A 26,924-nucleotide genomic window follows, 5' to 3' on the forward strand; every position below is an offset into this window, starting at 1 on the left:
GTAACTGGACAATGTCAGAATTGAGAATTGTTGAGTTCTCAGGAAACTTTTTTTTATTTTTTATATGAAATGAAATAAGTCATTTGGCATTGAATAAGTCTCTACATGGGGCATATCCAGAGTAATGTTGGGTGAGCTTTTCAATTGTCACCACAGAAAGGGGTACTGATTGCATTATGATTTTTTGGATCTTCTGATTTACTCAGCTCACGCTCTAGTTTCTTCATCAGGTAATTTGCATATTACCCTCTCCATAATCAGTAAGCCCTCCAGCTTTTAAATTGCAGTTTATTTTAAAAAAGTTTCTATGCAAGAGGTTTTTTGTGCAGATGAAGATCAATCCTCCATTAAGTACTTGTGTTGACAGGCTATAGGCTTCACTATGGAGGTCAGTTTACACCAAGTCAGTTTTGTTCTTGCACTTGGCTGCAATCTACCTCCTGTCTCGACCCCTATGGGAACGGTATGGGAAGTAATGGAGACTGGGTGGGGATTTTGTTGCTTGACGCTGGTCAGCCCGTGCCAGTGCTATGGTTATTTAAGGAATGCTGACTCCCCTGTTTCAGTAGATCACGGGACACTGCAAGAGATGACCGTAACCACTAAGGCCAAATATGACTCTAAATGTCATGGTGTTCATCTGTCCTGTGGCAGGGCTACCACAAGTGACCGTGTCAAACTGGTGTCACTGCTCACAGAGCAGACTCCCTGACCTGCTGTGTCTTTTCCAAGTGATCAGTCATGCAGTGTTTGGTCTCTGGGCCACAAGCATGCTTTGTGCCTGGAGTTTTTGAATAATATTGCAGTGCTATGATGCTTAAAAACGGGTACAAGTGTAAAATTTGGACTGGTGCAAGAGGATGCACATATGTATAGCATGCACAGCCTACTTCGCTTTAAGGATGACTCAGTAGGAAAGTAACAATAATGAATAAATGCCCAGACTTGATGTCTGAAAGGTTGCTAGCTGCATCAATTCAGAAAATTTGAATTGGGCCAAACCTTGAAGGAATCTCTGCTCAGTCAAAGCAGGCTTCTCCGTATTTGAAAAGACTTATTATGAAAGGAGATTCCTCCTTTTTATTTTCTAATAAAGCAGTTTCTCCTTGTCTGCCTCTCTCTCTGAGAGACCAAGTGGTTACCTTTGTAAGTGTTGTCAGACACTTCACCTGGCTTGGTTATTATGCAAGAAAACAAGACAATGCACCATACAGCTATAAATGACAAATATAACCATCTATAAATGCAATAATTTAATAGTCTAGCTTGGTAGAAGTTTGAAAAGCTGCAAAAAAAGGCAAAGGCCCGCAGCACTGAAATATTCAGGTAGCGGTACTAAGGTAATGAGCCAGAGATACCATTGACTCCCTGTGGGACTCTAATTGCCCAACTTCACCTGAAGCCAGTACGAACTCCAGTAATGAAAATGGTCCTCCGTGCTTGGCTTTTATGCAGCTCTTTGCTTTGAAAATCTATGTACTTGAGAGGCAATGTTTTATAAGCATGGCAGCAAGATATTTTATCTGAAGTGGCATTTTTTATGTATTTTATTATACATTACAGTATTGATCTATACCAAAACATTTAGTTTTCGTCACAGGGAGAGGTACAAAAGATGTAAAATGGCACTTTTTGTAATGCATCATAATACTTCAATCTATATTTATCTTGGGTGTAGTTAGTTGCTGATTCTGAATAACATTGTTGTCTTCAGCCCTTTACACAACAGGGTCCTGATTAATTAATGCCAGTTAAAAAATAAAATACCCCAATATCTCTAATCGGGACACTTATAAATCGATACTTAATTGACAAAAAGTGGTCGAAGTAACAATAACTCTGAGATTCTGCAAATGAAATGCCTTGTGCAGTTGTTTCTAAGTTTTTTTTATATCTTTTGTGATGAAGCTGGTATGGCTAATGGTAAAAAGAAGTTCTTTTGTGACACATCTTAGTGAAAGTATGCTATTTTCACATCAAATTGAGCTCTCCAGGGTGGATCAATCTGAAAATGATGGACTGTTTCAGTTTAGAGAAAGCTGTTACAAAACAGTGACATAAGCCTTCAAAGACTCCGCTCAGGTGTTGTGTAGCACAAATGAACTAGTGAAACTTGAATAATGGATTGAAAACTTTCATTTGAAATCATTTTCAAATGTGAAGTTGAGATAGTGTAGTGTGTATAGTGTGTGTCAGACTCTACAGTGTAATTCATATCTCAACAACAAAGAAATGGTGCACATCATAAGAAATGTGCACTCTCACTTCAAGTACCGGATCAAAGGTAGCTTAGCATTCATGAGATGGAGAACACTAAAAGCTTCAAAGGGGTTTTTTTTTTTTTAGCAGTGAAGAGCCGGTTACAGTAAAAACACCAATAAGTAGCTCCAATTATGCCTAGGTGCAAGTGTGTTACTGCTAACACTCATCTGACACTCTTCTGTCAACCATATTTTAAAGGGGAAGACTAGTACACCATGTTTTTACACACAGGACATACTTGGCAATGACGCATGCACAGTGTGTATTGAGAGTAGGGACACCCAGTACCATTTCAGTCTTGCAGAGTGCATGGCACCAAGTGCCCTTTCCACCTCTGAAATCCTAGACAGGTGGAACATCACATCAATGTGACAGTGATGCAACTAAACACCTGACACTTTGGGTGCCACAGCTATACCCATAGGTATTAGACATGGCTATTCTTGTGTGCATCTACTACAAAACAAAGAAATCCTTTGGCAGTGCAACCTGAGAGACAGACAAGTGTAACTCTCTTCTCTGTGTGTGAGGATATAATTGTGTTAACTTTTTCTATACAAGTCTGTATTAAGAGGCTTGTAATTTTCCATGAGCTGTGCCCAGTTTCTTGTATAATCAAACTCCTAGCTTATGTATTTTGCATTTTTAAAATGTGAATTCACCCTAATTACGCATATACCCCTGTTGTCTTGTCATTTTTTTGTTAATGGCCCAGTTGAGAGCCTTGGGCTTGTTGTCGGGAAGATTTCAGTAAGGAATGACATAGCTGGCAAATCTTACACCCAATGAAACCAAATACACTTGATAAACCGGAGCTAGTTTTGATTGGAAAACACCAACATCTGTTGGCCAAGGAGGTAAACAAGCTTAATCTACACTGTAAAAAAAGAAACAATGGCTACCCAATAAAATTGAGGCAACAGATTGCACGCAATTTTATTAATTAAATCTAACTACCTTACAAGTTGAGTTAACTTAACAGGAAGTGTCTGTCAATTAAAAACGGATTAATTCTATTGTGTTGGATTCATTCAAAATTGATTTAGAATTACATACACACAAAGATTATATTTAATGTGATCAAAATAAGTAGATTCCATCTCAAACATTTTATATTAAAGTTACTTAAACAACTGCCTCTAAATCAAGGACGCATTTATATTTAATACACTTTATCAAATATATTAAGTGAAATTAAATTACTATAGAATAATTTATTACAGTGTAGTGTATTCCTCCTTATTCTCAATTCTTTTAAGAATAGATTGAAAACCTTTTGGTAAAACAATATGAGGATTTTAAGAGCTTCAATACAGTGGAAACCACTTATCATGATCACAGTTACAGTGATTAGAATAATTCCTAGACAAATTCTGTTTAAATCATCTGCGTATAGTTCTCAAGTAGTCGACTACAGGAATAGCACCTCTGGTTAAAGTCCCTCGTCAAGAGGATTGATGATGCCTGATCACGTAATGCTCCCTTTGGCAGGTCCAGTAAATGGCTAAGCTGCCAGTTTCATTTCATTATTTTTTATCTTTTGTAAAATAGATGTTAACCTGCATAAGGAGTAAATTATTTTTGGTTATTATAATCATCTGCTTACAGTTAACAATTTGACCCAGAAAGACATCACATGTTTTCCATCAAAAGCTGCTAATAAATGGTTGTTGTAGTGAGATTGTTTTGCCAATTTCTTTTTCAAGAGTGTACTTTTAATCCAAAGTTTAGAAACTTGATTTTAAACCTTTTTTCATACAAAGAGGAACTGTGAAGTCCAGGGCCCTGACTGCATTATTGGTGTTAAATTGGATTTTATTTAAACTTTTCATGTCCACCTGCCACTGTGGTTCCTGTAATCCAAAATCTACCAGCCACTCACTTGATTACCATTGTTGTTGGTACTTTTGGCTGGTGAGTGAAGCAAATCTTGAAGCCACTTGCATATTTTACCAGCATGTAGCTGGTGCTAATTTCCAACCCTGTGGTTATTTGTGTGACTGATAGATAGATAGATTACTTTATTCATCCCCGAAGGGAAATTCGGTTGTCACAGCAGTCCGGTATTCAAGTACAATGAAATACAATAGAATAAAATATTGAGGTAGCATAAATAAAAACAACAATAGAAAAAAACACAGAATAGAACAAGGACAAGGACACTTAAGAAGTTAAGAAAAGAACATCAGTTGGTAGGATGGTTGGCAAGATGATGGTAATAATTAAACTGGTGATATGATGACAACAATGCTATAGTGGCTAGACGGTATATAATAATAATAATAGTACAGTATATAATATATATAATATAATATATGTAATAATAGATAATAAACAATATAAAAATAAAATGAAAAAGATAAATAAAGTAATTACAAGTAAAATAATATAATATATAATAATAATAATAATAATAATAATAATTATAATAATAATAATAAGTAAGGCTGGTATAATAATCATAGTAGTATATTACAGTATATAGTAATATTAGTAATATAGTAATGCTGACCATCTTACAATTAAAATGTTAAAGCAAGACACAAAACATTTGTTGAGGTCCATGTTGCTGTGATTTTTATCGGCATTTGCTTTGTTAACACAGCAAGGAAAAGTTTTAGTAGGAAACAGACTCGAAGAACATTGTCATCGGTTCAGTGTTATCACAGGCTGCTTGGCTGCAAGTCCATGCTATGTCCTGCTGATCCCCATTCTGTTGATGGTTGGCAGCGTGTGGCAACATCCACAGCCTTGTCATCGACCCATGGTCAGGACCTGTACTCTGCCCCTAAGGTTAGCTCTGTGGAACATTCTGGGCTCAGGTCCCAGAGAATAGTGACATGTCAGCAGCCCATTCAAATGAACAGGCTGAGGGTAGCACTATGTTAGCAGTGCTCGGATGGGGGAGGGGGGAGGGCAGAGGGTGGGGGTGCTAAAACTGGTGCTGTGTTAAACATTGCAGGGGTAGACCAGGGAGTGTGGCTCCATGAAAGGTCTGGTGTTCCTGGATAGGCTCTGAGTGTTCAGACCTCCAGGACTAAGTGAAAATACGGTTGGTAAGATAAATGAGACGGTAGCTGTCTTGTTATGTCTCACTCTTAATTTTATTTGTTAAGGCCAAGAAGGGTTATGCAAGGTGAATTGCTATTCCAGAGTTGACACTTTCTTCAATCTCTTTCATGCACACCATGGTATCTTTTAGCTAAATGCATGCCAACAATGCTCACAATGATGATGCTTACCTGCGGGTATAAAGTCTACCATGTTAGTTTAGTGCTAGCATGCTAACCTTTGCTAATAAATACAAAAGGCAAATTACAGCTGAGGCTGATGAGAATGATGGTGCAACAGGGAGACATAAAGGATGACCAAATTGAACAATTTATCCTGCGGGGAACATGAAAGTCTATACAAAAAGTCACATCAGTCCCTCCAGTTTTAGTTTTTGATAGGGCTTAACCATAAACAAAAAAATAAGGCTACTTCCATACCCGTTAGTTGTTGGACTAAGTCAGTGCGTTTACATGCACAGTTTAATCAAACTATGCTTAAAATTTGATTTTGGCGTCTAAACGGACTTCTGTCCTTGTCCCAGTTTACAAGCAACTGAAAAAATTGAATAACTGACAGGAACGTGTCCTCCTCAACACTAGGTGGCGATATGCATCGTTTCAACAGGTTAATATGGCCCCCTTTCCAGTTGACCTATTACGTCATAGTAAACAAGTGGAGAAAGGCGGGACTTTGTCATGGTTTGGTTATGATTTATGACATGTCTGACATGAACAAAACTTCTTTGCTCAAATGCAGTTGCCTCAAACATCAAGAGTAGAAACAGTTCCTACTTTAATGTTAACCACATGACTCCTGTTGGTTGGGTGCAAATGACACCAAACACTGATTTGGACTTGTAAGTGAAAAAGTTGTGGTGTAAGTGATGCAGCAGAGAGGACAGAAGCTCACTACTCTTTGTATGTATGCTCCATATCTCTGGTCAGGATCAGGCTGGAATACAAAGCACGTTGTGTCTTTAACAGGCTTGACCTTCTTTGAACTTTTTGCTCTTTTACTTGATCACATTTGATCCACTAAAGCAGCATCAGGGATGAAAAGTCAAAGTAACTTCTTCCTTTTAATGTTCATCTTTACTTCCAACAGTCATCTCATACTTTACAATTTCCCTCCTTGTTGGTATTTCTTAATTTTTTTTTCTGCTTCTGTAAAATAATTAAAGAATAGCCTAGAGGAATTTTCACCTTCTAGTGGGTGCATTATCACTTTCCATTCTGTACAATTAATCTTCCAGGAATAAAACATGCTTCTACTTAATTTGCAATGGCGAAACTAACTTATACTAAATGTGGAGTTCTAAGAAATCAAATGATAAACAGATTGCATAGGGTAACCCCCAGGATGGTGGATCTGATACTGCAACAGCTGAATGTAACCAAAAGCGAACGGGAAACTCTGTTAAGCTCTTCCTCTTTTCCTGCAAACTGACATGACGTACAGGAGGTCATTATTTTGCAGATTGTAATTTATTAGATTAAATATACCATTGCAAGTTCACTATTTATTGTATAAAAAGTGTTTTTATTATTACTTTGTTGTATATATATTTGTATATTAAGTTATTGTACTTTACAAATGGTCCATTTAATGAGTCCAGTGATGGTGATGTTAAACATTTAAGTGGAAAAACTTGTGTACAATATACTAATACAGCGATGTTAAACTGATCCATGAATGGGCAGGCGTGGCTGCAGGTTTTTGTTCCAACCAAACGGGAGCACACCTGACTTGACTCAGTTAACTAAACCGTCTTCATTCAGCTGATTTGTTGTATCAGGTGTGCTTCTGCTTGGCTGGAACAACAATCCGGAGACTTGTGGCTCTTTCATCGATCAGTTTGACATCCGTGCTATAATAGGAAGTATCGCTGGTCTAGAACTTGTCTTAGATTTTGATAAATGATGGCAGCAAATTGTTATTGGTAGGAAACTTGGCCGAGCATAGTATTAAAAATGAGGGAGTGTTTGTCTTCATGTGAACTTAGCTCATGCAAACTTGAATTTTAATATCCTAGAATGGAAATTGTGGTTTCTCTGTCTCTTTTTAAAACAACGGTTATAATGTAAATCTTTTTCTGTCAGCATGTGTTAAACTGGTTTTATGTTTAAGCTTTAGTCAAAGTACATGGTCCTTTTTCCCATAGTGGCTTCAGCACATAACCATTAATGAACTGATATTGCAGCACATGCTGCATGCCTAATGTGATACTTCAAACAATTATTTGTTCTTAAGTTGTCTGTTTTATGCTATTAAATGCTCAAACTCAATGTGCCTAGCATTAAAATTATTTAACAGTGCTGTTTGTTTGTTTTAGGTCCTCTCTTCACGACCATTGATCAGATTTAATGGAAACCAAGGGGTAAGAACCTATTTTACTCTACTCTCTGTCTGTCTCTCTCCTCATGCAATGCAATGCACACATATATTTTTGTTTATAGAAATTAGAAAAATACTAGAAGGGGCATTATTATGGTTGACCTGATGAATCGCAACAGTTCACTGCTAACAAGTACTTTAAGATTGAGGTGTCAGAGCCAGATGTAAATTTCATCATGACTGGCAACACAAATTCAAACTTTTAAGGGAGCATTTTCAAGCTCAAACACCAACTGATACACACTTTTTCAAATAAGACGTGTGATTATGCCAACACCGGTGTTAGCTGCAAGATAGCTATTTTTTTCTTTCAACCTGACACTTAAGTGTCATGTCTAAAAGTGACTCCCTTAGAGAGCAGCAAGAAAGATGCTGGCAAAGTTGAACTGTGTGCTTTTTTGACATATTTGTCATGTGCTGTGTCAACATTGCTTGATTTCAACACACTACTGTCCTTGAGACCTGATCAGGCAAATGTTTCCTGCTACTGGTCACAAGATTTGGTTTATTCTGCTTTGGCTGCTAAATGTCCTAAATTTTCAACATCTCTTGCAACTCTCGGCAAGTACTCTTTAAAATGTCACGTTGGCTGCCCTGGTCTTGGATCATGGTTGTTGGGTTGTTGTTGTTTTTTGTTTGTTTTTTACAGTAGACTCATGTTTCTGTCCATAATAGGAACATTGGCTTATGTTGAAACCTGATCTTTATGGATTATTCTGTCTGATACCTCAAGGATACTGTAGAATGATTCGAGGAACCGATTCCCTCAAATAATCTCTTGGAAACTTGATCAGATCAAAGGGTCTCTTTTGCTGATGAGTGGCTACTAGTCTTAACCACTTTTACTATGACCAATATTAACAGCACTAGTAATAAAGCAGCTGGAGACAAAGCAGACTGAAAGCTGCAGGTGTTTGCAGCAAATATTCATCATTTCAGCAAAGCTAAAGTTTTGCCTGCTATGCCTCTTTGCTACAATAGGAGCAAGTAAATTAATGTACAAATTAGGCAAAAAAAGGAACAAAACATGTCTCAATGGAACTGGATTGTGGAATGCTTTTATGTCCTAGAATGCAAGAAACTGTGCCTCTTTTCAGCAACTGGTACTGGGTTGTTTATGATAATGGCAGAACTCGTACTAGGATGCCAGTACTTTCTATATGAGCAATGAACTGTCCCCATGAAGACAATAAACATCCTCACGCTCTCAAGCATTCTCTGCACCAGCAACTGTTTCCTGCATGGGCAAAAGACAGCTTTTGCATGTGTGAGCCTGTCTTGTCTGACATGCATAAACAGTCTATGTGCACTTCTGTGCTGGCACATTTCGGTTTGGTTTTACATCCAAAGGGCTCGTTAATTCAGTGATCTTTCTTGTGCCCAGACATGTTATTGGATGTTCATTCTCTGTCCAAAATGTTGTCCTAATAGGCTGTTTGTCGGCATTACTGTCAGCATGGTCACAATGCCTCAAATTGCAGGATTTCTAGCAGCTCTATTTGCCTTCACATCCATCTTAATACTTCCTTACTACAGACTAATTTTCAACTCTAATGCCTAGTCTGCATGCCATGTCCTTGTCTTGTGTGTAGAGTTTTACACTAGGTTATCATAGGTCAATAAACTGGTTGGCATCATATTGAGAAATACAGGTTTAATGTGGGCCCTTGGTGTAGATTAATTATTAACTAATGTCTGCCCGCTACACTAGTCAGCATATAAAGTTCTGCAAAATTCTCCATTCGCTGGTGATCATTGTGTTGTTTACTATAAAGTGCTTCCTCGTTTAGCTTTAGAGTTGCCACATCCCGAGATCTCAGTGTTGACATTGGGGAAATGCCATTAGATACTAATAACTTGACGGCCATAACTGTGAGAACAAAGAATTTGTAAAAAAAACAAGTTTTATTGAAACCTAGAATGGCTAAGCATAGTTTTTTCTCTGTTTTGTTTCATTTTTAGCAAGAACATGGAGCTAAGATAATTTTTGGCTCATTCTACATTGAACATTGTGCAAATTCCTACTCATTGAAAAGGGTTACAGCTGGGAATACAGAAGATGATAACTAGAACAGTGGCTTGTTTACACTGTGACCTACAGGTACAAAAGCAATTTACTCTTAAAGTAACTAACAGAAAACCAAGGCACAAACAAGCAAAAACTACTTGCAGACAGTTATACTCACATTACAGCCCAATACCTACCAACACCTCATTCTGTCCATGCTGCAGTGTAATACACACACAGCTTGTTGTTAGTGTTTTTTAAGGCTGTGGTATTGCTTAGGGAATCCACTGAGTGCTTTCCAAACTCATCGATAGACCTGAGGCAGCAGCAGCTTAGCAAATTTGTTCAACATCATTGTAAGGTGTGCATGTTATGTTAAAGAATTTGGCTGTAAGAGTTTTATATGATTGTTGATGTAGCTCAGGTCTGTGTATTTTCTTATTACTGTGTACGTTTTCTACATTTACAATAGAAATTTAATTATTTAAGCATCTACTGGGATTCTTGGTATATTTGATGCTGTATTTTTATATATTTTTATTATTTTTTTGCGTAAAATTGGGTGCAGTGCAGAAAACTGAGTGTGGATTGTGTGAGACTCTATTTTTCATACTCTTAAAGATGCTTCTTCACCAAGTAAAGGTGCTTTATACTTTATCACCAAGGAAAGCCAATCTATCAATTTTTTAATCTCCCTTTTAGCGGCCATTGAAATATGATGAGCACATACAAACGTCAGTCACGTTCGTTATTTGCACAAACGAGATGGTTTTTAGACCTCCAAAGTAAAGTAAGGCATGTATTTTACTGATGCAGCAGGCTCCCTGTTGAGGAAAATCTGTTACTGTTGAGATCAGAATGCTAGTCAGAAGTGTGAAAGTGGCTAAATTGCAGAGCAGATGGCCTGGCTGTCACAATGAGATCCCATATTCATTCACTTATATTCATTCATCTGGTACAGCTTTCTCTGAGCTCTGACAAAGTGCACACATGCATAACAAATTTCTTTCATCTTTTAGAGAGGAATTAATTTAAAGACTAAAAACAGAAGAAAAAAAAGTTTGGTTTCAGACTTTAAGTTGCCACAGAGACACGTGTGTGTGTGTGTGTGTGTATATCTGTGTGTGTATATATGTATCTATGTGTATATATATGTGTGTATGTATGTGTGTATATATATATATTACACACACAGAGAGGCTGCATAAAACATGCTGATATAGATAGCCTGTCTTCATTCACTATCTGGTGTTGTTTTGGCACATTTAATTATGGCTGAAGCTTTATGCCCTTATGTGCAAGTTGCATTTGGCGAACTATCCATTGTAGATTTGCAATGTAACAAGCACCGTTGACACAAGTCGACACTTATCTACAGGTGTTTGTCCATTTAGCATGTTTAATTGGCAGCACCATTTAGTCTGTGTTCTTTGGATGATTGAAGATTGACTAAACTGATAACAGCAGCTCAAAGCAGAGCTCAACTTTAATGTGCCAGCTCCAGTTTTTTTAATTGGATATATTTTCTTCATTCATATTCTGCACTGCAAAAAAGCCAACTTGTATTTTTTGGCCTAAAACAGTGATTTAATTTGGTAAAACTTGGAAATATAAATTACTGACAGTTAGGGCAATAATGTAAGTTAGCACAACAAAGGAAGCCAGTTGTCTGCTCAAAAACAAGTTTGTGAGTTGTTGTTACTTATATCTTTAAGTTGGGGTTCACAACAAGGGACAATAGTTCTGCTAACTCTTATTTCTTTGTTGTGAAATTTGGTCATTAGCGAAAGCTAGCGGCTAACTGATTCTAGCAGCTAACTGATGCTTGTTACAGCTACAAGAGTAGCCATTAGCGTATCAATGCTAACTCAAAATTGTGGTCACAACATTAGCTGACATTTCATAGCGGCGTTACAATCGTGCCAGAGAAATTCAGAGTTGAGCAAACTCAAAAACAAAACTTAATATATTTAGTTTAATTGTCCAACTTAAAATTTTATCGAAGTTTGTTGCCTTGAAATTTCGAGTTCACCCAACTTTGCTTTTTTTGCAGTGTGAATATATGATGATATTGTTTAAACAGGTTTATAGTGGCATCGAAAAATAGAAGGCTTATATGTTTTTCTTTACACAATTATTCGGGCTAACAAATACAGTCTGCCGACTAGTTTCTTATTAGGAAGCAGATCATACATTCATCAGAAGCAGCTGCTCATTGCAGTCTTCAGAGTTGCAATGCTTTTAACAGGAAAAATTGAGGCGACATGAAGCAAAGCACTTGAACAGTCAGCAGTTTTCATCATTTTTGTGTGTTGGGCCTCTATCTCTGTCTGACTGGTTTTCTCTGTCTCTGTCTCTCTTTTCTCTCCCTGTTCTTGGAGAGAGGACGAGACGAAATGCGTGGGGGTTGGCCCTCTCCAACGACCCCAACCTTAAAAGAGGCATTGTTTGCTCAATGCCATACAGAATGAGAAGATGAGGCTAGCTGCAGGCAGAACAAGGAGTGGGTGGTTGGAACACCTGTTTAAAATCCACTTCCACTCTTAGAAAACGCTATATAAAGGGGATTATTACTTGTAGAGATGGTGTTTCATTGTCGGCCCCTGCCGTTTATCCAGGGTTTGGAGTAATCTCTCCATGCTCTTTAAAGTGTGCCCTCCTGCTTTTTCCATTGCTCTGTTTTGTCTAGGTTTTGTGGCACCAGCCAGCTAAACCTCTCGACGCTTTGATAAACACTTTAATGAATCCTGTTGCATGCAACGTTTTTAATCTACAAGTTTAACGACCTAAGGGTTTTTTAGTTTTTCTTAACAAGAGAATATTATTAGGTTTACGTAAGAATGTTACCTTGAACTTGCAGCATCCACAGCTAGGTTATCCCTCTTATGTTTCCCATAAAACAAAAAAGCATACAATTTAACATGTACAGGTCACTCATTGGAACATGCCTTCTGCACATCTAACTTTGCAGAAAAATAGTTTTGACAGCCAGTCTCAAAGTGCACAAAGAGACTATTGTGTAGTCTGGATGCACAGTAAAGACAAACTAGAGAAAAAGCCTCCCTCACTAATGACAAACAAGGGAGTGTCAGCTTTCACCTGATGACCCATTTCTTTAGAAACTGTAATTTTTCATGGATGAGTAAGTTCATCTGTGCACATCCTCTTGGTTTCAACACTCACATTTGTTAAACCAGAGCCTGAGCCATTTGGTGTGGCTCTTCTCGCTCTTTCATCCTCTACAATATGAGTCAACTGAGTCACTCCCCTGTGCCTTGCCGTTTTGTCAGCTACTCTGTCACTTAATCATCTGCAGTCACACTCAACCTGCAGTATCTGCTCTTGAATTCTGCAAGAAGATGGATATCAGTAGGTGTTTCAACACCATGGCATGATGCAGCTTGTATTACTGACAGTCGAACATGCATTTAATGTATTTTAACTGCCACATGATCTTTTCCTGTGATGATACTGAGCATAGCCTCTATCACCCTCATACAACAATTACGTTTAATAATCCTGGAGGCAGCAATTTATAGTGTGTGTCTTTGCCTCTCTGTTTGCCGTAAGTCACATTTTAAACCCGAAGTGAATAAGTTTGTAACTGTGTCATGACCAGGCTGTGGTGAACCATTTCACTGCCTGTTTGAGTTCTGTGGCAAGACGTATGTACGTACCTGTATTAACCCATTGAAGCCTGGAAAGCGGATACGTCGTTTTGTAGTATTTGTATAAGCTCTCAAATACCTTTTTTGAATTTCATTTCTATCTGCTACAGAGGCTGAAAAATCTATTATTTAGTAGGAAGAGGAAGAGTTTTTTTCCAGAATTTTTCCAGAAAATTAGAGGCTTATTTTAAAATCGCCCAGCATTTTCTCAGGCCTCAATGGGTTAACAGGGCACTCTCGCAGCAACCTAACACTGTTAGAATTTAAATAATGTTTTTGTTATTATGGTTGTGCAACAGTAGTTAACTAACTAACACTATTATAGGGAATTACTTAAGTAATTGACAAAATCTCCAGATACATAAAATGATCCTATTTTTTTGGTAGAGGATTTTTATTCTACTGTGATGACATCATATAATATGATGAAGCTTAATTTGAAAACCCTCAACAGAAATCTTTTTAATGTAAAAATGAAAAACAAGTATCTACTTATCTTGTTACCCTGAGGCAGACCATCCTGTGTTTGTTGTTGTTGTTTTTACCTCTGCTGCCAAATATGTTTCCACGTCTTGCCATGATAAAAATATACAACCTTGATATGAAGAAGGGTTTTCTTCCTGTTTTAAATGGTTGGTAATTGTCTTAATGTTAATTTAACTAATACTGCTATAATACTACAAATTCTAGCAGCTACTGCTCTATATGTTTGAGGGAGTCTGCAGCAGAGGCAGTGTGTTGTCACTGAAGTGCAGCATTATGGATCACTGAGGCCACAGGTCTTCCAGCAAGGCAAAAAAGGACATTGTATGTATTTATAGTTGGCCACCTGCAGCCTTCACACGTGTTGGGACCTTTGGTAAACAGAGCTGAGCTGCCTACAGTCTGACCGCACGTCAGTCCTCGCACTGAGCTAGAAGCCAGTGAGTCACAGTCTGGGTCTGTGATCTGGGTTAGGTCAGTGGCAAAGAGCTGCTCCCTGGTCAAGAGGACCTTTTACTGGGCAGCCAAAAACATCTAATTCAGCTATCTTTTGTTACCGTGGCTCAGTGTGATGCACAGTCCTTGGCTGTGACGCCGCTTGAATTCATGCTCATGAAAACAGAGCTAAGCAGGGGGTCAGCCTGCCAGGCCGTCCTGGAAACTTAACCCTTTGCATGGCCTGACCATCAGACCTAAACTACTTTCACTGGCATTTTTCTCTTCGGGACTTGTAAAATTAATTCACCTGCAAAGACGCATCCTAATTATAGGCTGTTAAAACTCTTTTTAGGTGGAATCAAATAGAAAGGCAGTGTTTCAGTGTTGCCCTCTGCCCCCCTGTTCGCATTTCTCTTGAAGATTATTGACTCGCCTTTGTACACTGCATTTAAATGTCCATTCAATGCCTAACTGTCATAGTGCAAAATGTATTTTAAAGCAAAAATGCAGCGTCTGCATCTATTTTATTTATTTTATTTTATTTGCACAGTTAGAATTACATAAAATGACAAAAATAACATATAATGTAAAGTGCAAGGAAATGCAGAAAACCCAGATGGGCTTATTTAAAGCCTCCACCTAAAATTTCATAATTATTAGAAAGTAATAAACTGATAATAGACAAAACAAATGTATAACATCAACAAGTTATAATGACAATAACAAAAACAATTAAAAACAAAAATGAACATGTTAAAAAAGTGTATTTGTGTGTGAATTAGAATTTTAAAACGGCAGTTAAATGAGCTTTTAGACATCTTTTGAAGCATTTTTACAGAGATGGAGTCCTTTGCCAGATGGGAAAAGGTATTCCATAATTTGGTCCCCCTAAATTGAACAATAAATTGACCTCTGCATGTCAGAAATCTTGGAGGATGAAGATCTAAAGATTGACGCGTTGAATAAGAGTTAATCTGAGAATTAAATTTAAAATAAGTCTTAAAGTGCTTTGGAAAGTTTTCATGATCTGAATATACCTTTAAAATAAAAACATGTTTGAAAAATATTGATGTCATGAACAGCAAGTATTTGGAGTTTCTGAAAGAGGGCTACAGATGAGGCATGTGACTCAGATCGGGTTGCCATCCTCAGTTGTCACTTGTCAAATTACGTCCTCCATTAAACAAATTGTCTCGTAGGCGTCTGATTAGAGGTTTGCAGAGGTTAGTTGACTGTGGTTAACTCCACTTCCCCTGTAGTCTTCTAAACGTAACACCTGTACAGTTGGACCATGGTAATTCTGGGGTTGCATAACTGTGTCTCAGGCTTGAGACTGCAGGAATACCTATCATAGTTCTTCTGTTATAGTAATTTACCTGCGGTTCCTCCAATCACACGTTTGAACACAATTAGGAACGGTCTGCAGTGCAGAAACGATCCAAGAAGAAATAAGCTGCAGGAAGACATGGCAGTGGATTTTAGCTGCATCTTGTGAGGTTTCCGGTGTTTCTGAAGCCAGCAAGAAAAGGCCTGGGGCTTACTCAAAGCTTTGCCTAGTCAGGGCCAGCTTTTCAAGGAATAGAGCACTGGCATTTGTTTATAGCACTGAATACATCAAAAAGAATGAAAAAGAGCATTTAAATCTACAGATAAGTGCAGAGTGCAGTTAGTCCTCCTCTCTTAGTTTCTTTCTCATGTTATTAATACAGAGCTACAAAAAAAACCCATGTAACTTTTACTGAAATATAGTTTTGTTCTGGATATTTAGTTTCTTTAGGATTAAAAGTAGGTTCAAACTTTGAGGCCTTGTTCTTACACCAAGTAGTTAAGAACAGGGGGATATCTCATGTTTATTTCATACTGAAAGTTTTTTTTCTTCTTTGTCTTCAACAGAAAATTTCAATACCACGGTCAGAAAATTCAAGTGAACTGCAAACGTTTACTTTCTACCTGTCGCATGTGGGCAGAGATAACCCCCAGGGCAGCTTCGACTGCATCCAGCAGTACATCACCAGGTAAAACAAACACTGCATCTCAGGATCTCACTCACTTTCACTCTATCTTTTATCAAATGTGCACATAATTCTTCTTTTGCAGATTCAACACCTAATGTCAATATTTATATAAATTGTGTGGGAGCGTTGAATATTGTCTTTGTAACTAATCCAACAATCTTTGGACAGAGTTTTCTAATGAGTGTTTCCTGGTAGACAGTCTGTTTTAAGACCTGAGGTAGATCTCCAAACGACTCAGTGATGCCAGACTCCTCTGAACACAAACAGGACTTTGCCTGCAAGTAGCAGCTGCTAAATAGAAAGATGCATCCTGAGTAGGACTGCAATTTGGTAATCTAGGGATGCACCAATACGACTTTTTTAGTCCTGATAAGGATACCTAGGCTTTGGGTTGAGGTAGATATTGACCAGTGTTTGATTAGTTAGCTGGATGGCTTGACTTAAATATTGCTGTTCTAACTTTTTAAAACAAGGTTATAAATAAATGCATAGATGTAAATGTACTGAATGATTTATTATTAAAATAATGAATCCTCAAAAGTTACAGAAATTACTGTTTAAGTATGAAACTCTCAAATGTATCAAAACTGAATAGGAGTCAAATTCCGACTATATAGTATCTATTAACATCGAATTAAATTGAACATATCAGCCCCACCATCATAATCATCATCTATCGCTTGATCTGTCCTATTACACTCTAGATTTATTGTTTGGTTTGTAAAATGTCAGAAAATATTGAAAAATATCCATCTCAGTTTCTCAAAGTCCAAGGGGATGTTTTTAAATGTTTTCTTGGCCCTTGACCTAAAGATATTCAGTTTAATATGATATTTTTCAAAAAGAAATCAGGAAATCTCCATATTTAAGCGTCTGAAAACTGAATTAAAAATGACTAACGATTTATTATGAAAATAGTTTTAATTTTTCTGTCAATCAACTAATCATTACCTGGTAAATGATCTTGTTGCTCTCTTTAATCATTCATTTAGTCATTAAAACACATTTGGAGACACAGAAAAGTAACATGTGGTGTTCAATAAAATTCAGTCAAAACTGGTCTTTTCAATGATAATGCTTCATTATTTTTTCGTAAATTTATTATTAAACAGAATTAGTTTTGGGAAAATTGGACACAGCTGCAAAGTAAGAACAAATTTGTTCCAAATACAAACAATGCATGCTTTTTTTTTTAATTTATTGCAATGTAAATGAAGCATTGGCTTTAAACATTAAATATGTATGCTCTTGCTGCAAGTGTTGTCTATTTGTGTAGTTGCAGTTGCAATGGCAAAATACCTTCTAAAGATGTGGGTCCATCCACTTAAATGCATCAAGCCCATTAAACTTGTTATGCACACTTTTGTCTGGCCTAACATATGCAAAAAATTGTGCTGACCGAATCAAACAAACAGGACCAGATGTCTGTGTCGAAGAGGAAGGAAGTAGAAAACAGAATGGGGAACAACAAGAATCTTCTGCCTCTCTGACTGTCGAGTTTCTGACCCCATTATTCTGAAAATATTTTTAACAAATGGGTCAGGTGGAGTTCATGCACATCTGACTGAATCCTAATCAACCTTGAGTTCCAATCTTAAGCTCAAATGACAGAGCTCAACTTCCACCGACTGCGCCAGCAACATCTCATTTTCTGCCAAATCCTCATCGAAGTGGAGGGGAATCAAAGAGAGCCGGAAAGTCGGGGAAAGAATGGGATTTGATGCGGCATTGAGTCGTACTGTGGGAACCCACAGTTGGATGGAAATTGAAAAAATAATAGTTCTGCCCTCGGGGTGTTTAATGGATCTCATCTGGGCAGGAATGTACAGTGAAGGGATGGTTATTGCAAATAGTGAGAGATTAAGGATGATACTGAGAATTAACTGTAGTGGTGCATTTAGGTTCAGTATTTTTAAAAAGCATGCCCTAAAATATGACACGATAATGGTTTGTATCCTGTCAGTTTCAAATAACTGATCATTTAGAACCTTCCAAATATGTAGTGATCCTTCTCCAAGCCTTTTCATTCTGTTTCTGTTGCAGCTCTTGGTCACTCTATCACTGTCTTCCTCTCTCACCGTCTCCTCTTTGTTTTGGCAGTGAAGGGAGCATTCAGCTGGATTGTTTGGGTGGGATCCAGGACAAGATTACAGTATGTGCCACAGACGACTCTTACCAGAAGGCCAGGGAAAACATGGCCCAGGTCGAGGAGGAGACTCGCAGTAGGAGTGCCATCGTCATCAAGCCAGGTGGAAGATACGTAGGTGAGGAGCCGGGTCACACAGACACATGCAGACTACTAAACATGCCAACAACAACAACAACAACAGTCAAACAGTTTCTCAGGCACAGGCCTGCGAAGACCAGAATTTTAAGGGATGGTTCGATTAAATCAAGTGAGTCTGTATGAGGTACGTATCCATAGTCTGGTGACTTTGAAGAGCGCATAGATAATAGCTTTGGTTTTCCATCAGAAAGGACTGTCTGACTAGCCTGGGTATACCCATACTGCCTTGCGCGCTCAAATTTAATTTCGAACCTCCATCCAGTCTGGCAACCAGAGAGGTTTCTTAGCCCTGTTTTAGGGATCCAATCACAGAACGGGGAGGGACGGCAAGACGATGACGAGTACTACTCGGCACTTGGAAGCTTGCAGTTTTGTAGTTTTCTTACGGATCCAACATGGCTGCAGCAGACGTGAAACTCTCTTTAGCTGTAGATGGTGTTTTAAAGAGTTTAGAGCGAAAGTTGTAAGGCGAAAATTAGCGCCGCTAGTGGCTAATAGCCCCGCTACCGCAACGCCGGTGATTAGCGACGCTAGCGGCTAATAGCCCCACTACCGTAACGCCGGTGATCTCGCTACGAGCCGGGGGACAGCGGAGCCCCCAGAGACCCGCAGCAGCTTGTTTATTGCCCATAAAATCAGTGGATGTGTGGCTGAATGACATGAGGGGGAATAAAGCGTGAAAATAAATAATCTTGCAGAAAGCGAGAACTGGAGAAGCAAAGCAGACAAACATCAATTTCTGTCGCTCTACATACATCATCTGGTATAACTGATCTGATTGGCTAAGAGCTACCTACAGACGCTTTTGATAGACATTCGTAGCGCCCAATAAACTGCTCTGGAGGATCGTAAACCACGCCTCCTCTACGGAGAACTGAATGACTGGTTTCCAGACTAGATCTCATTTGAGATTAGTCTGGTGTTAGCCAGGCTACTGTCTGACTGCAAAGTGGGGAAAAATATTCTTAAAATACCATACAGCTAAACTGACATATTTTATTAGCTTAAAAAAACATTTAAAAGATCCAAACTATCCCCTTAATAACTCCACTTTGGTTGATAGGAAAGAGGTTATATCCAGCCAAATGCTATAAAGGTGTAGGAAGTTAACAGGCATGAAGAGAGCGGAAGAATTTCTCCAGCCTGTGAACAGCCAAATGGCCCATGTGTTTGTATAGCTTTTCTCTGCTGGTGAATGGGTTCACATTGCACCAGACAGGTTGTTTGGGTCTGGGGCTGAATGGCAGAGGGCCAGCACACTGCCAGCATGCCTCATCTGTAACCAGGACTTTATTGAATTTGATGGTGGTTGCTTCCTCAAACAGCTAATGTGCCACATGCACGATTATCCTCTTTCTCCCAATGAATGTAATTGAAACACACAGAGGCAGAGATGTCCCCGGGCATCAACTTTCTGACTTCATGTTTTGGTCTCTGACCCGCAATACAAAACACATCGTGCTAGAGCTGCAGTAGAAAACCACAGCAGCCTTGCCTCATTGCCTGCAAAGAAAGAAAAGCACTGTTCAGCAGTGAGTCAAAAAATGTCTAGTCCATGTGAGCTCTGGAGCCAAACAGTGTTTGGGTCTCAGTAGGAGGCAACACAAGATTTAGCGTGATTCACCTGAAATAGGTCTCAGTGGGAGAAAGTGATAATAGCTGATGTTTGTAATGGAAGGTGAGTTCTGATGGACGTGGCAGCAGTAAAGATCAGCGCATGATACATCTCTTCTGAGTCATCTGCAAGTTTTTCTCTCAGCCATTATTAGTCACGGAGCTAAAAGATGTTGAAAGAAATAAATAATATTTCTTGCTCAGATTATAGTTGTTTTCTGTTCTTAAGAAAACAAGCAAGCTCTGGCTGCCAGCCAAAAAGTCAATTGAGTTGTTTTCTACCAACACTATTGTTTCAGTGAGAGATTGTACTGCTGAATTCCTTTTTAGATTTGTATTCTTCGTAGCTGTAAACTGTACAGACTATTTTTTTCTTTAGAATGACAACCTTAAAAATGTTTGGTAAGATAAATGAAATAGTTTATCAACCACCTGTTGCAGAGTACAGTTTGTGTCAGTAATGTTTTGTAAGAGTAGTTTGATTTGACTATAAATACTGAATAAGCAAAATGTATTTTATTTGAATTGAAAATGTTTTGAAAGAATATTTGTGGAACTGCCTCAATTTTAATTGTAACATAAGGTACAATATTCTTAATGTGATTTTTTTTTTAACCCTTTGATGCACAACATATAAACACCTTATAATGTACAACATGGGTCCAAAATGACCAGCATTCATTTCCCATGTTATTTCATGCTGGTTGTGTGTTTGAATAACTTTTTTTTTTTATTATTACAACAGATCATTATATTCATTTTTCCTTTCATACGGCATGATAAAGAAAAAGAGTTTTTGTATTATTATATCAAGTTTACACACATGTGAATGACCTTGTGCATCAGAAGCATAGTGATTTAAAAAAAGGGGGTTTTATTCAAAAAGTACAAATGAAAACAAAAAAATTAGGACGTATGATGATCAAAAACAAGTTAATCGAGGAAAACCTGGAATACTGAATGATGAAATTAATTTATTGCAAAGATATAGAATATAAAAACTTCGGGTCACTTTAGACCCTTGTTGTGCATCTGTACAGACTATTTTTTTCTTTAGAATGACAACCTTAAAAATGTTTGCTAAGATAAATGAAATTGTCTATCAACCACCTGTTGCAGAATACAGAGTACAGTTCGTGTCAGTAATGTTTTGTAAGAGTAGTTTGATTTGACTGTAAATACTGAATAAGCAAAATTTATTTGATTTGATTTGAAAATGTTTTGAAAGAATATTTGTTTTTTTAATAGTAACATAAGGTACAATATTCTTTTGTGATTTTTTTTTTTTATTTTTATTTTTTTTTAAATCAAGAAGTATTCAGATTAGATTAAAATGGATCACCTAACCCTGACTTTTCCTCGGGCTGCTTCTCTAATGTCAGACTCTAACTGTAACTCCTCAACTCCTCAGGTAAGAAGGTCCAGATCCGGAAACCGGCACCTGGCCTCTCAGATGTCGCCCCGTTACGGAGGACCTCTCGGCCTGTCATCATCTCTAGCAGTACGCTAAAGAAGAGCACACCTCAGCACCGGCCACTCAGAGAGCGCCTCACACACCTGCTGGCCCTCAAGCCTTACAAGAAGCCTGAGCTCATCCTGAGGTTGCAGAAAGACGGCCTGTTGCCGTTAGACAAGGACTCCCTGGACAGCCTCCTGCAACAGGTGACACACACACATTTATTGTCTCTGTTGCCTTGAGTTTGAGTTTGAGTTTATTTATTTAAAACAGGGACAATACATATTAATGAACATATACATGTAAATATGCAAGATTATAGCCAACAGCTATTTTCTTTAAAATCTTTAGTCCCTTTGGCAGGTTGATGTCAATACCATAACAATAAAATCAATAAAACATCGATAACAACAAGTTGGCAGTTGGCCGTCATGGCCAGAATGAGCAGGAGGAGAGAAAACGTGTCCTTGAGCACAATAGAACAGAAAAGAAAAAGAGAAGCAAGAACAATGAAAAGTATAGTGGATCATGGAACATACAGGCCAGGGGTCAGGGGTCAGGGGACCAAACGTATTTCACTAGTGTTAAACGCTATGTTTATTATATCAAAGGGTTGATTAAAGTGCAGAGTGCTTAAGTGTTAAAGTGTTAGGTGCGTAATTATATTGCAGATTGCCCGATTTTACAGTAAATATAAAGTGCTATTTTAAATGCACGATAATCAATACACATTACATTTATTAAATACCAGCAATGGTAATTTTGTGATATTGGGAGTTCCCTCTCAGCAACTGCAGAGGTAAGGAGACTCACCCATGCCTCTTTCTCGTTTCCTAGGTGGCCAACCTGAATGGGAGAGACAACACCTTCACATTGAAGGACATTTTGTATAAAGAGATTCAGAAGGACTGGCCTGGCTACACAGAAGGAGACCAGCAGCTTCTCAAGAGAATTCTGTTCAAGTACGTCAGATCACTCTGTTTAAACCCACACACCACTCTGTTCTCATAATGATTCTCATCAGCCATGCTTTTAGTAGTTTACACTCCTTAATGGTCAGTTTTTTTCTTTATTATTCAACAATAATGATATTCTGAGTCCATGTTAAGGTAAATTTACCAATGTTTGTGACGGAGCATACCTGCAGCCTGAAGTCCATTAACTGCTGAGCAGCTGATTCTGTAACATTACATTTTTACAGTAACAGATTAATTTGTGAGTGTAACTCCGGTATACCTATAGGGTGTCAAACTCAAATACACAATGGGCCAAAATTTAAAACTTGAATAAAATCGCAGGCCAACATTGAACAAATAAACCTTTTAATATATACCAAACATGTTTTGCTTTAACATTAAATATGGAATCAGCAACGCTTATAAACATACAATATATAACTAAATAGTGCAGACATGCAAAATCTAATTTCAAATAAAAAACACATCAGTGTCATTAATTTATTAAATAAAAATCGTATGCCCCTTTTTATATTTGCATCCTTCCGATTTAAATATCAAAATAAACTTTTTCAACAGGTGAATAAATTCTGCCTTTCTTTTCGCCATTTTTGGGAAGGGGTAGCTGGGAGACAGCTCTAGCTTGAGGTTGCTATGACAACTGTCACAGAGGAGCGTTTCTGGGTCCTGTCCTGATTGACGCGCCAAAACAACAGCAGGGCATTGTGGGATTTGTAGTATTAGCAGTAAATGCGCCGTATAATACCGGCGGTTCATCTTTTATAGTACAATAATAAGATAATAATTTGGTATTGCCTCGCGGGCCAAATAGAATTACACTGCGGTCCAAATTTGGCCCGCGGGCCAGAGTTTGACACCCCTGCCTTATATGGTTTAGGGATGGCTCAATCTGAGTTTTCATGTTCAGTATACCTTGAGATACCAGTCCAAAAATAACAAATCTATTAATATATTTAATGATACATTTGCAATTTGCATCTACTCAATGTGTGAAACAAATATTCTCCCTAAAGGGAGAAATGCATAGCCCACAACATGACTCATCAACAATACTGCTGCTTCTTTTTTATTTAAACTTTTTCCAACAGCTGATCAGCTGTGTTACTCGTGACATATCTCTCTTCGTATCATGTCGCTTAAAGTTTAGTCAAGTATTTAGACATGATAATTTAGGCTAAAAGATTATATGGGATAATAGTTTTTTCCTCCTATATCTGATCAAGGGTTTTTTTTTTGGCAGATTGATATTCAATCTGTAATACACTCGCATTTTATTCATTTTAAATGGGTAGACTATTCTCAAGTTACAATACAGGGTTTTGTGGAGTGTGTATTTGTGACACAGCAGAGCACCTTGTTTCGTTGTTTGTGCTGCGTCTGTGGTGAGGGTGAGGCCACAGGGTGATGGCTCTGGTATGTAAGAATTGTGGAGCTGCCAAGCTTTGCAAAGAAATGTCCTTCCATAAAGCAATGACAAGTATGCGTGCAAAATGTTTCTCTTAATGTCTCAGTACATAACCAATTAAGGTCATGGTGTCTGAGATATGATTAGGATAATATAAGGCTGTCTTGGATTGAATTCTCTGCACTTGAAATTACTTTATTATGTAAAATATAAAGTATGGAGTTGTACAACTCACCTTTTTTTTATTTGTCAGAATGGCAGGTGGCTCCCCACAAAGTTTTCTGTCTGCTCCACTAATTTTTTTTGTCTTAAGTGTTGTATTTGTTGACCGCATGAGCTGCTGGCCTTCTTCCCAGTGGAAAAATCTGGTTTCTCAGGATCTGGGACACTAAGGAAAAGCAAGCTCCCAGCTGGCTATATATAGACTAGGCAGCAATCCTCCGGTGCTCCGTTTGTGTTTGTGTAGTGGACTAAAGAATAGCTCCTATTCTCCATGATAAGCTTAGTTTTACCTGTGGAGCAACTCTAAAAGCAGCTACAGTGTCAACACTGAGAAGAATACAAACTCTTTACAACACAAAGTATTAACCCTGTAGCATGTTCTGCCTTATACACTTACTAGTAGTAAAACTTTTCATAGGAATTTAGGGGAAATTGAAAAAACTGACATAACTGCAATAAAATTAAAATATGAGGATATCTGCTTAGGCTATATTACCTGTGTGATCTGCAGATAAGACGCCAATATTTTACAATATTTTATTTAATTTATCGAATACATTTATACAGTGTTAAAATGTGCCTTGTGGAGAGTTAAGTAAACTAATGGAGAAAGATAGTTAAAAATAAATACTTAAAAAATATTCTTTAAAAAAATATATAGAATGAATTGAAATAAATGAATTAACACTCCTCAGTTAGAATGTGCTGCTGAATGCAGTTACAATTCATTTTAATATTCCCTTTCCAGAAATTTACAGGAATTCTTCCAACCCTTTGCAACCCGACCCTAGAATGCTAATGTCGTATTGGGACTTTCAAATCAATTTTTGGCATTTTATTGTGATCTGATCTACACTTGGAGAACAAAAAAACCTTCACAAAGTTATTAGTGTAAAGTATAACAGACTACAGCCTTTCTGACACAGTGCCATCAAAACAAAAAATAAAAAGTCGTCTATTGGGCTGATAATAATTTAGCCTCTGGGGCCAGGGCCAATATAATTATCTGCATTCTTATGCAGATATCTGTTTATAGAGATTCTAGTACTGATGTGTTGAAATTCAGTGTCGTGTGTGTGCTTGTATTTTGTATTTAACCCACTAAAACTTCCTGTAAAACCTCTGGGCGATTTTAAAATCAGCCCCTAAAACCTGAAGTTTTTTCTGGAAATTCAACAGAAGTGTCAACGCTTCTACTAAATAATAGATTTTTCAGCCTCTGTAGCAGATAGAAATGAAATTCAAAAAGTATTTGAGAGCTTATACAAATACTACAAAACGACATATCCGCTTTCCAGCTTCAATGGGTTAAGGGAAGAATATTCACATATACATGCACCCTTATTGTGCATCTGTATGTTAACTATACTTTGCTTTGTTTGTGTGTTTTATCAGCTGACTAACAATCACAGCCTCCCTCCCCCGGCTCCTCCAGGGTTTAGAGCTAGTGCAGTCAGTCACGCAGGAGTAGCACAGCAACACGATTGGAACGCACATGATGCAACAGTGTTCCAGCACATGCTGATCCGTGTGTGAGGTGGCACCCGTCCAAGGTTCAGCCATATCGGTCGGCCTGCTGTCTCACTCATAGCTCCTGCCTGTCTATCTGACTGTCCCCACCACAGACACGTACACACACACAAACACACACGCCCTGATTGAACTAGGGTGGGGCATTGACAAGACTCTGTGTATCCAACTGCCCCCTTCTGATAATGTCATCAGCTGTGACAGCAGCATCTCTCTGCAAGTCCTCTTAAACATGTCGGCCTATATTGCCACGTTTGTTGCAGTGACTTCTTGTAAATTTTGGTAAACTTTTAAATCAAGGCGAGAGTTGTCTGTACTGACATTAAGCTTTCATGATTAATTCTTAACTCCTTCTAAATATGTTGTTTGGAAACACGACCGGATCATCAGGTTGGTTGCGATGCTGAGAAATGACTTTTGTCTCGGTCCTGTTTATCTTGGTTGGATAGCTGTTATTTGGCACAGCTCTCTTGTTTTGACACATGTGCTGTGTGACAGATTCATCTGGTACATAATGAGGTCAGAGTTTAATGCATCATCGTCAATCTGGGGGTCTGTTCAAAATCAAATACTAACATAGTATTTGTGCTAATATGACATAAAATTGAGCTTGTTGTCCAGTCTATCTGCCTGGTATGCCCAGGTGTATACTAGACATGTATTGATTGATTGATTGTCTTTATTTCGAACATGCAAGCAAGTAAAAAAAGTAGAGTAGGAAGAAGTAAAAAAACTTATCGAGTCCTACCCCTTAACAGGTCTCTATATCTATATATATATATATATATATATATATATATATATATATATATATATATATATATATATATATATATATATATATATATGTATGTATGTATGTATGTATGTATATATATATATATATATGTATGTATATATATATATATATATATATATATATATATATATATGTATGTATATATATGTATGTATATATGTGTATGTATGTATGTATGTATGTATGTATGTATGTATGTATGTATGTATGTATGTATGTATGTATGTATGTATGTATGTATGTATGTATGTATGTATGTATGTATGTATGTATGTATGTATGTATGTATGTATGTATGTATGTATGTATGTA

At 37.7% G+C, this 26,924-nt stretch overlaps 1 protein-coding gene across 1 annotated transcript in view; it reads left to right on the forward strand.

Annotated features, from left to right (window-relative positions):
- The window catches only part of ell (elongation factor RNA polymerase II), a 44,596-nt gene that overhangs the window by 4,504 nt on the left and 13,168 nt on the right, over positions 1–26,924 (forward strand). The window contains exons 2-6 of the mRNA XM_059341993.1: positions 7,649–7,693; positions 16,201–16,322; positions 18,423–18,586; positions 21,635–21,885; positions 22,517–22,641. Coding sequence (XP_059197976.1) covers positions 7,649–7,693; positions 16,201–16,322; positions 18,423–18,586; positions 21,635–21,885; positions 22,517–22,641 — 707 coding nt within the window. The remainder of the gene's footprint in view (positions 1–7,648; positions 7,694–16,200; positions 16,323–18,422; positions 18,587–21,634; positions 21,886–22,516; positions 22,642–26,924) is intronic.

This window comes from Centropristis striata, chromosome 9 (assembly GCF_030273125.1).
Source record: "Centropristis striata isolate RG_2023a ecotype Rhode Island chromosome 9, C.striata_1.0, whole genome shotgun sequence".
Lineage (NCBI taxonomy): Eukaryota > Metazoa > Chordata > Actinopteri > Perciformes > Serranidae > Centropristis > Centropristis striata.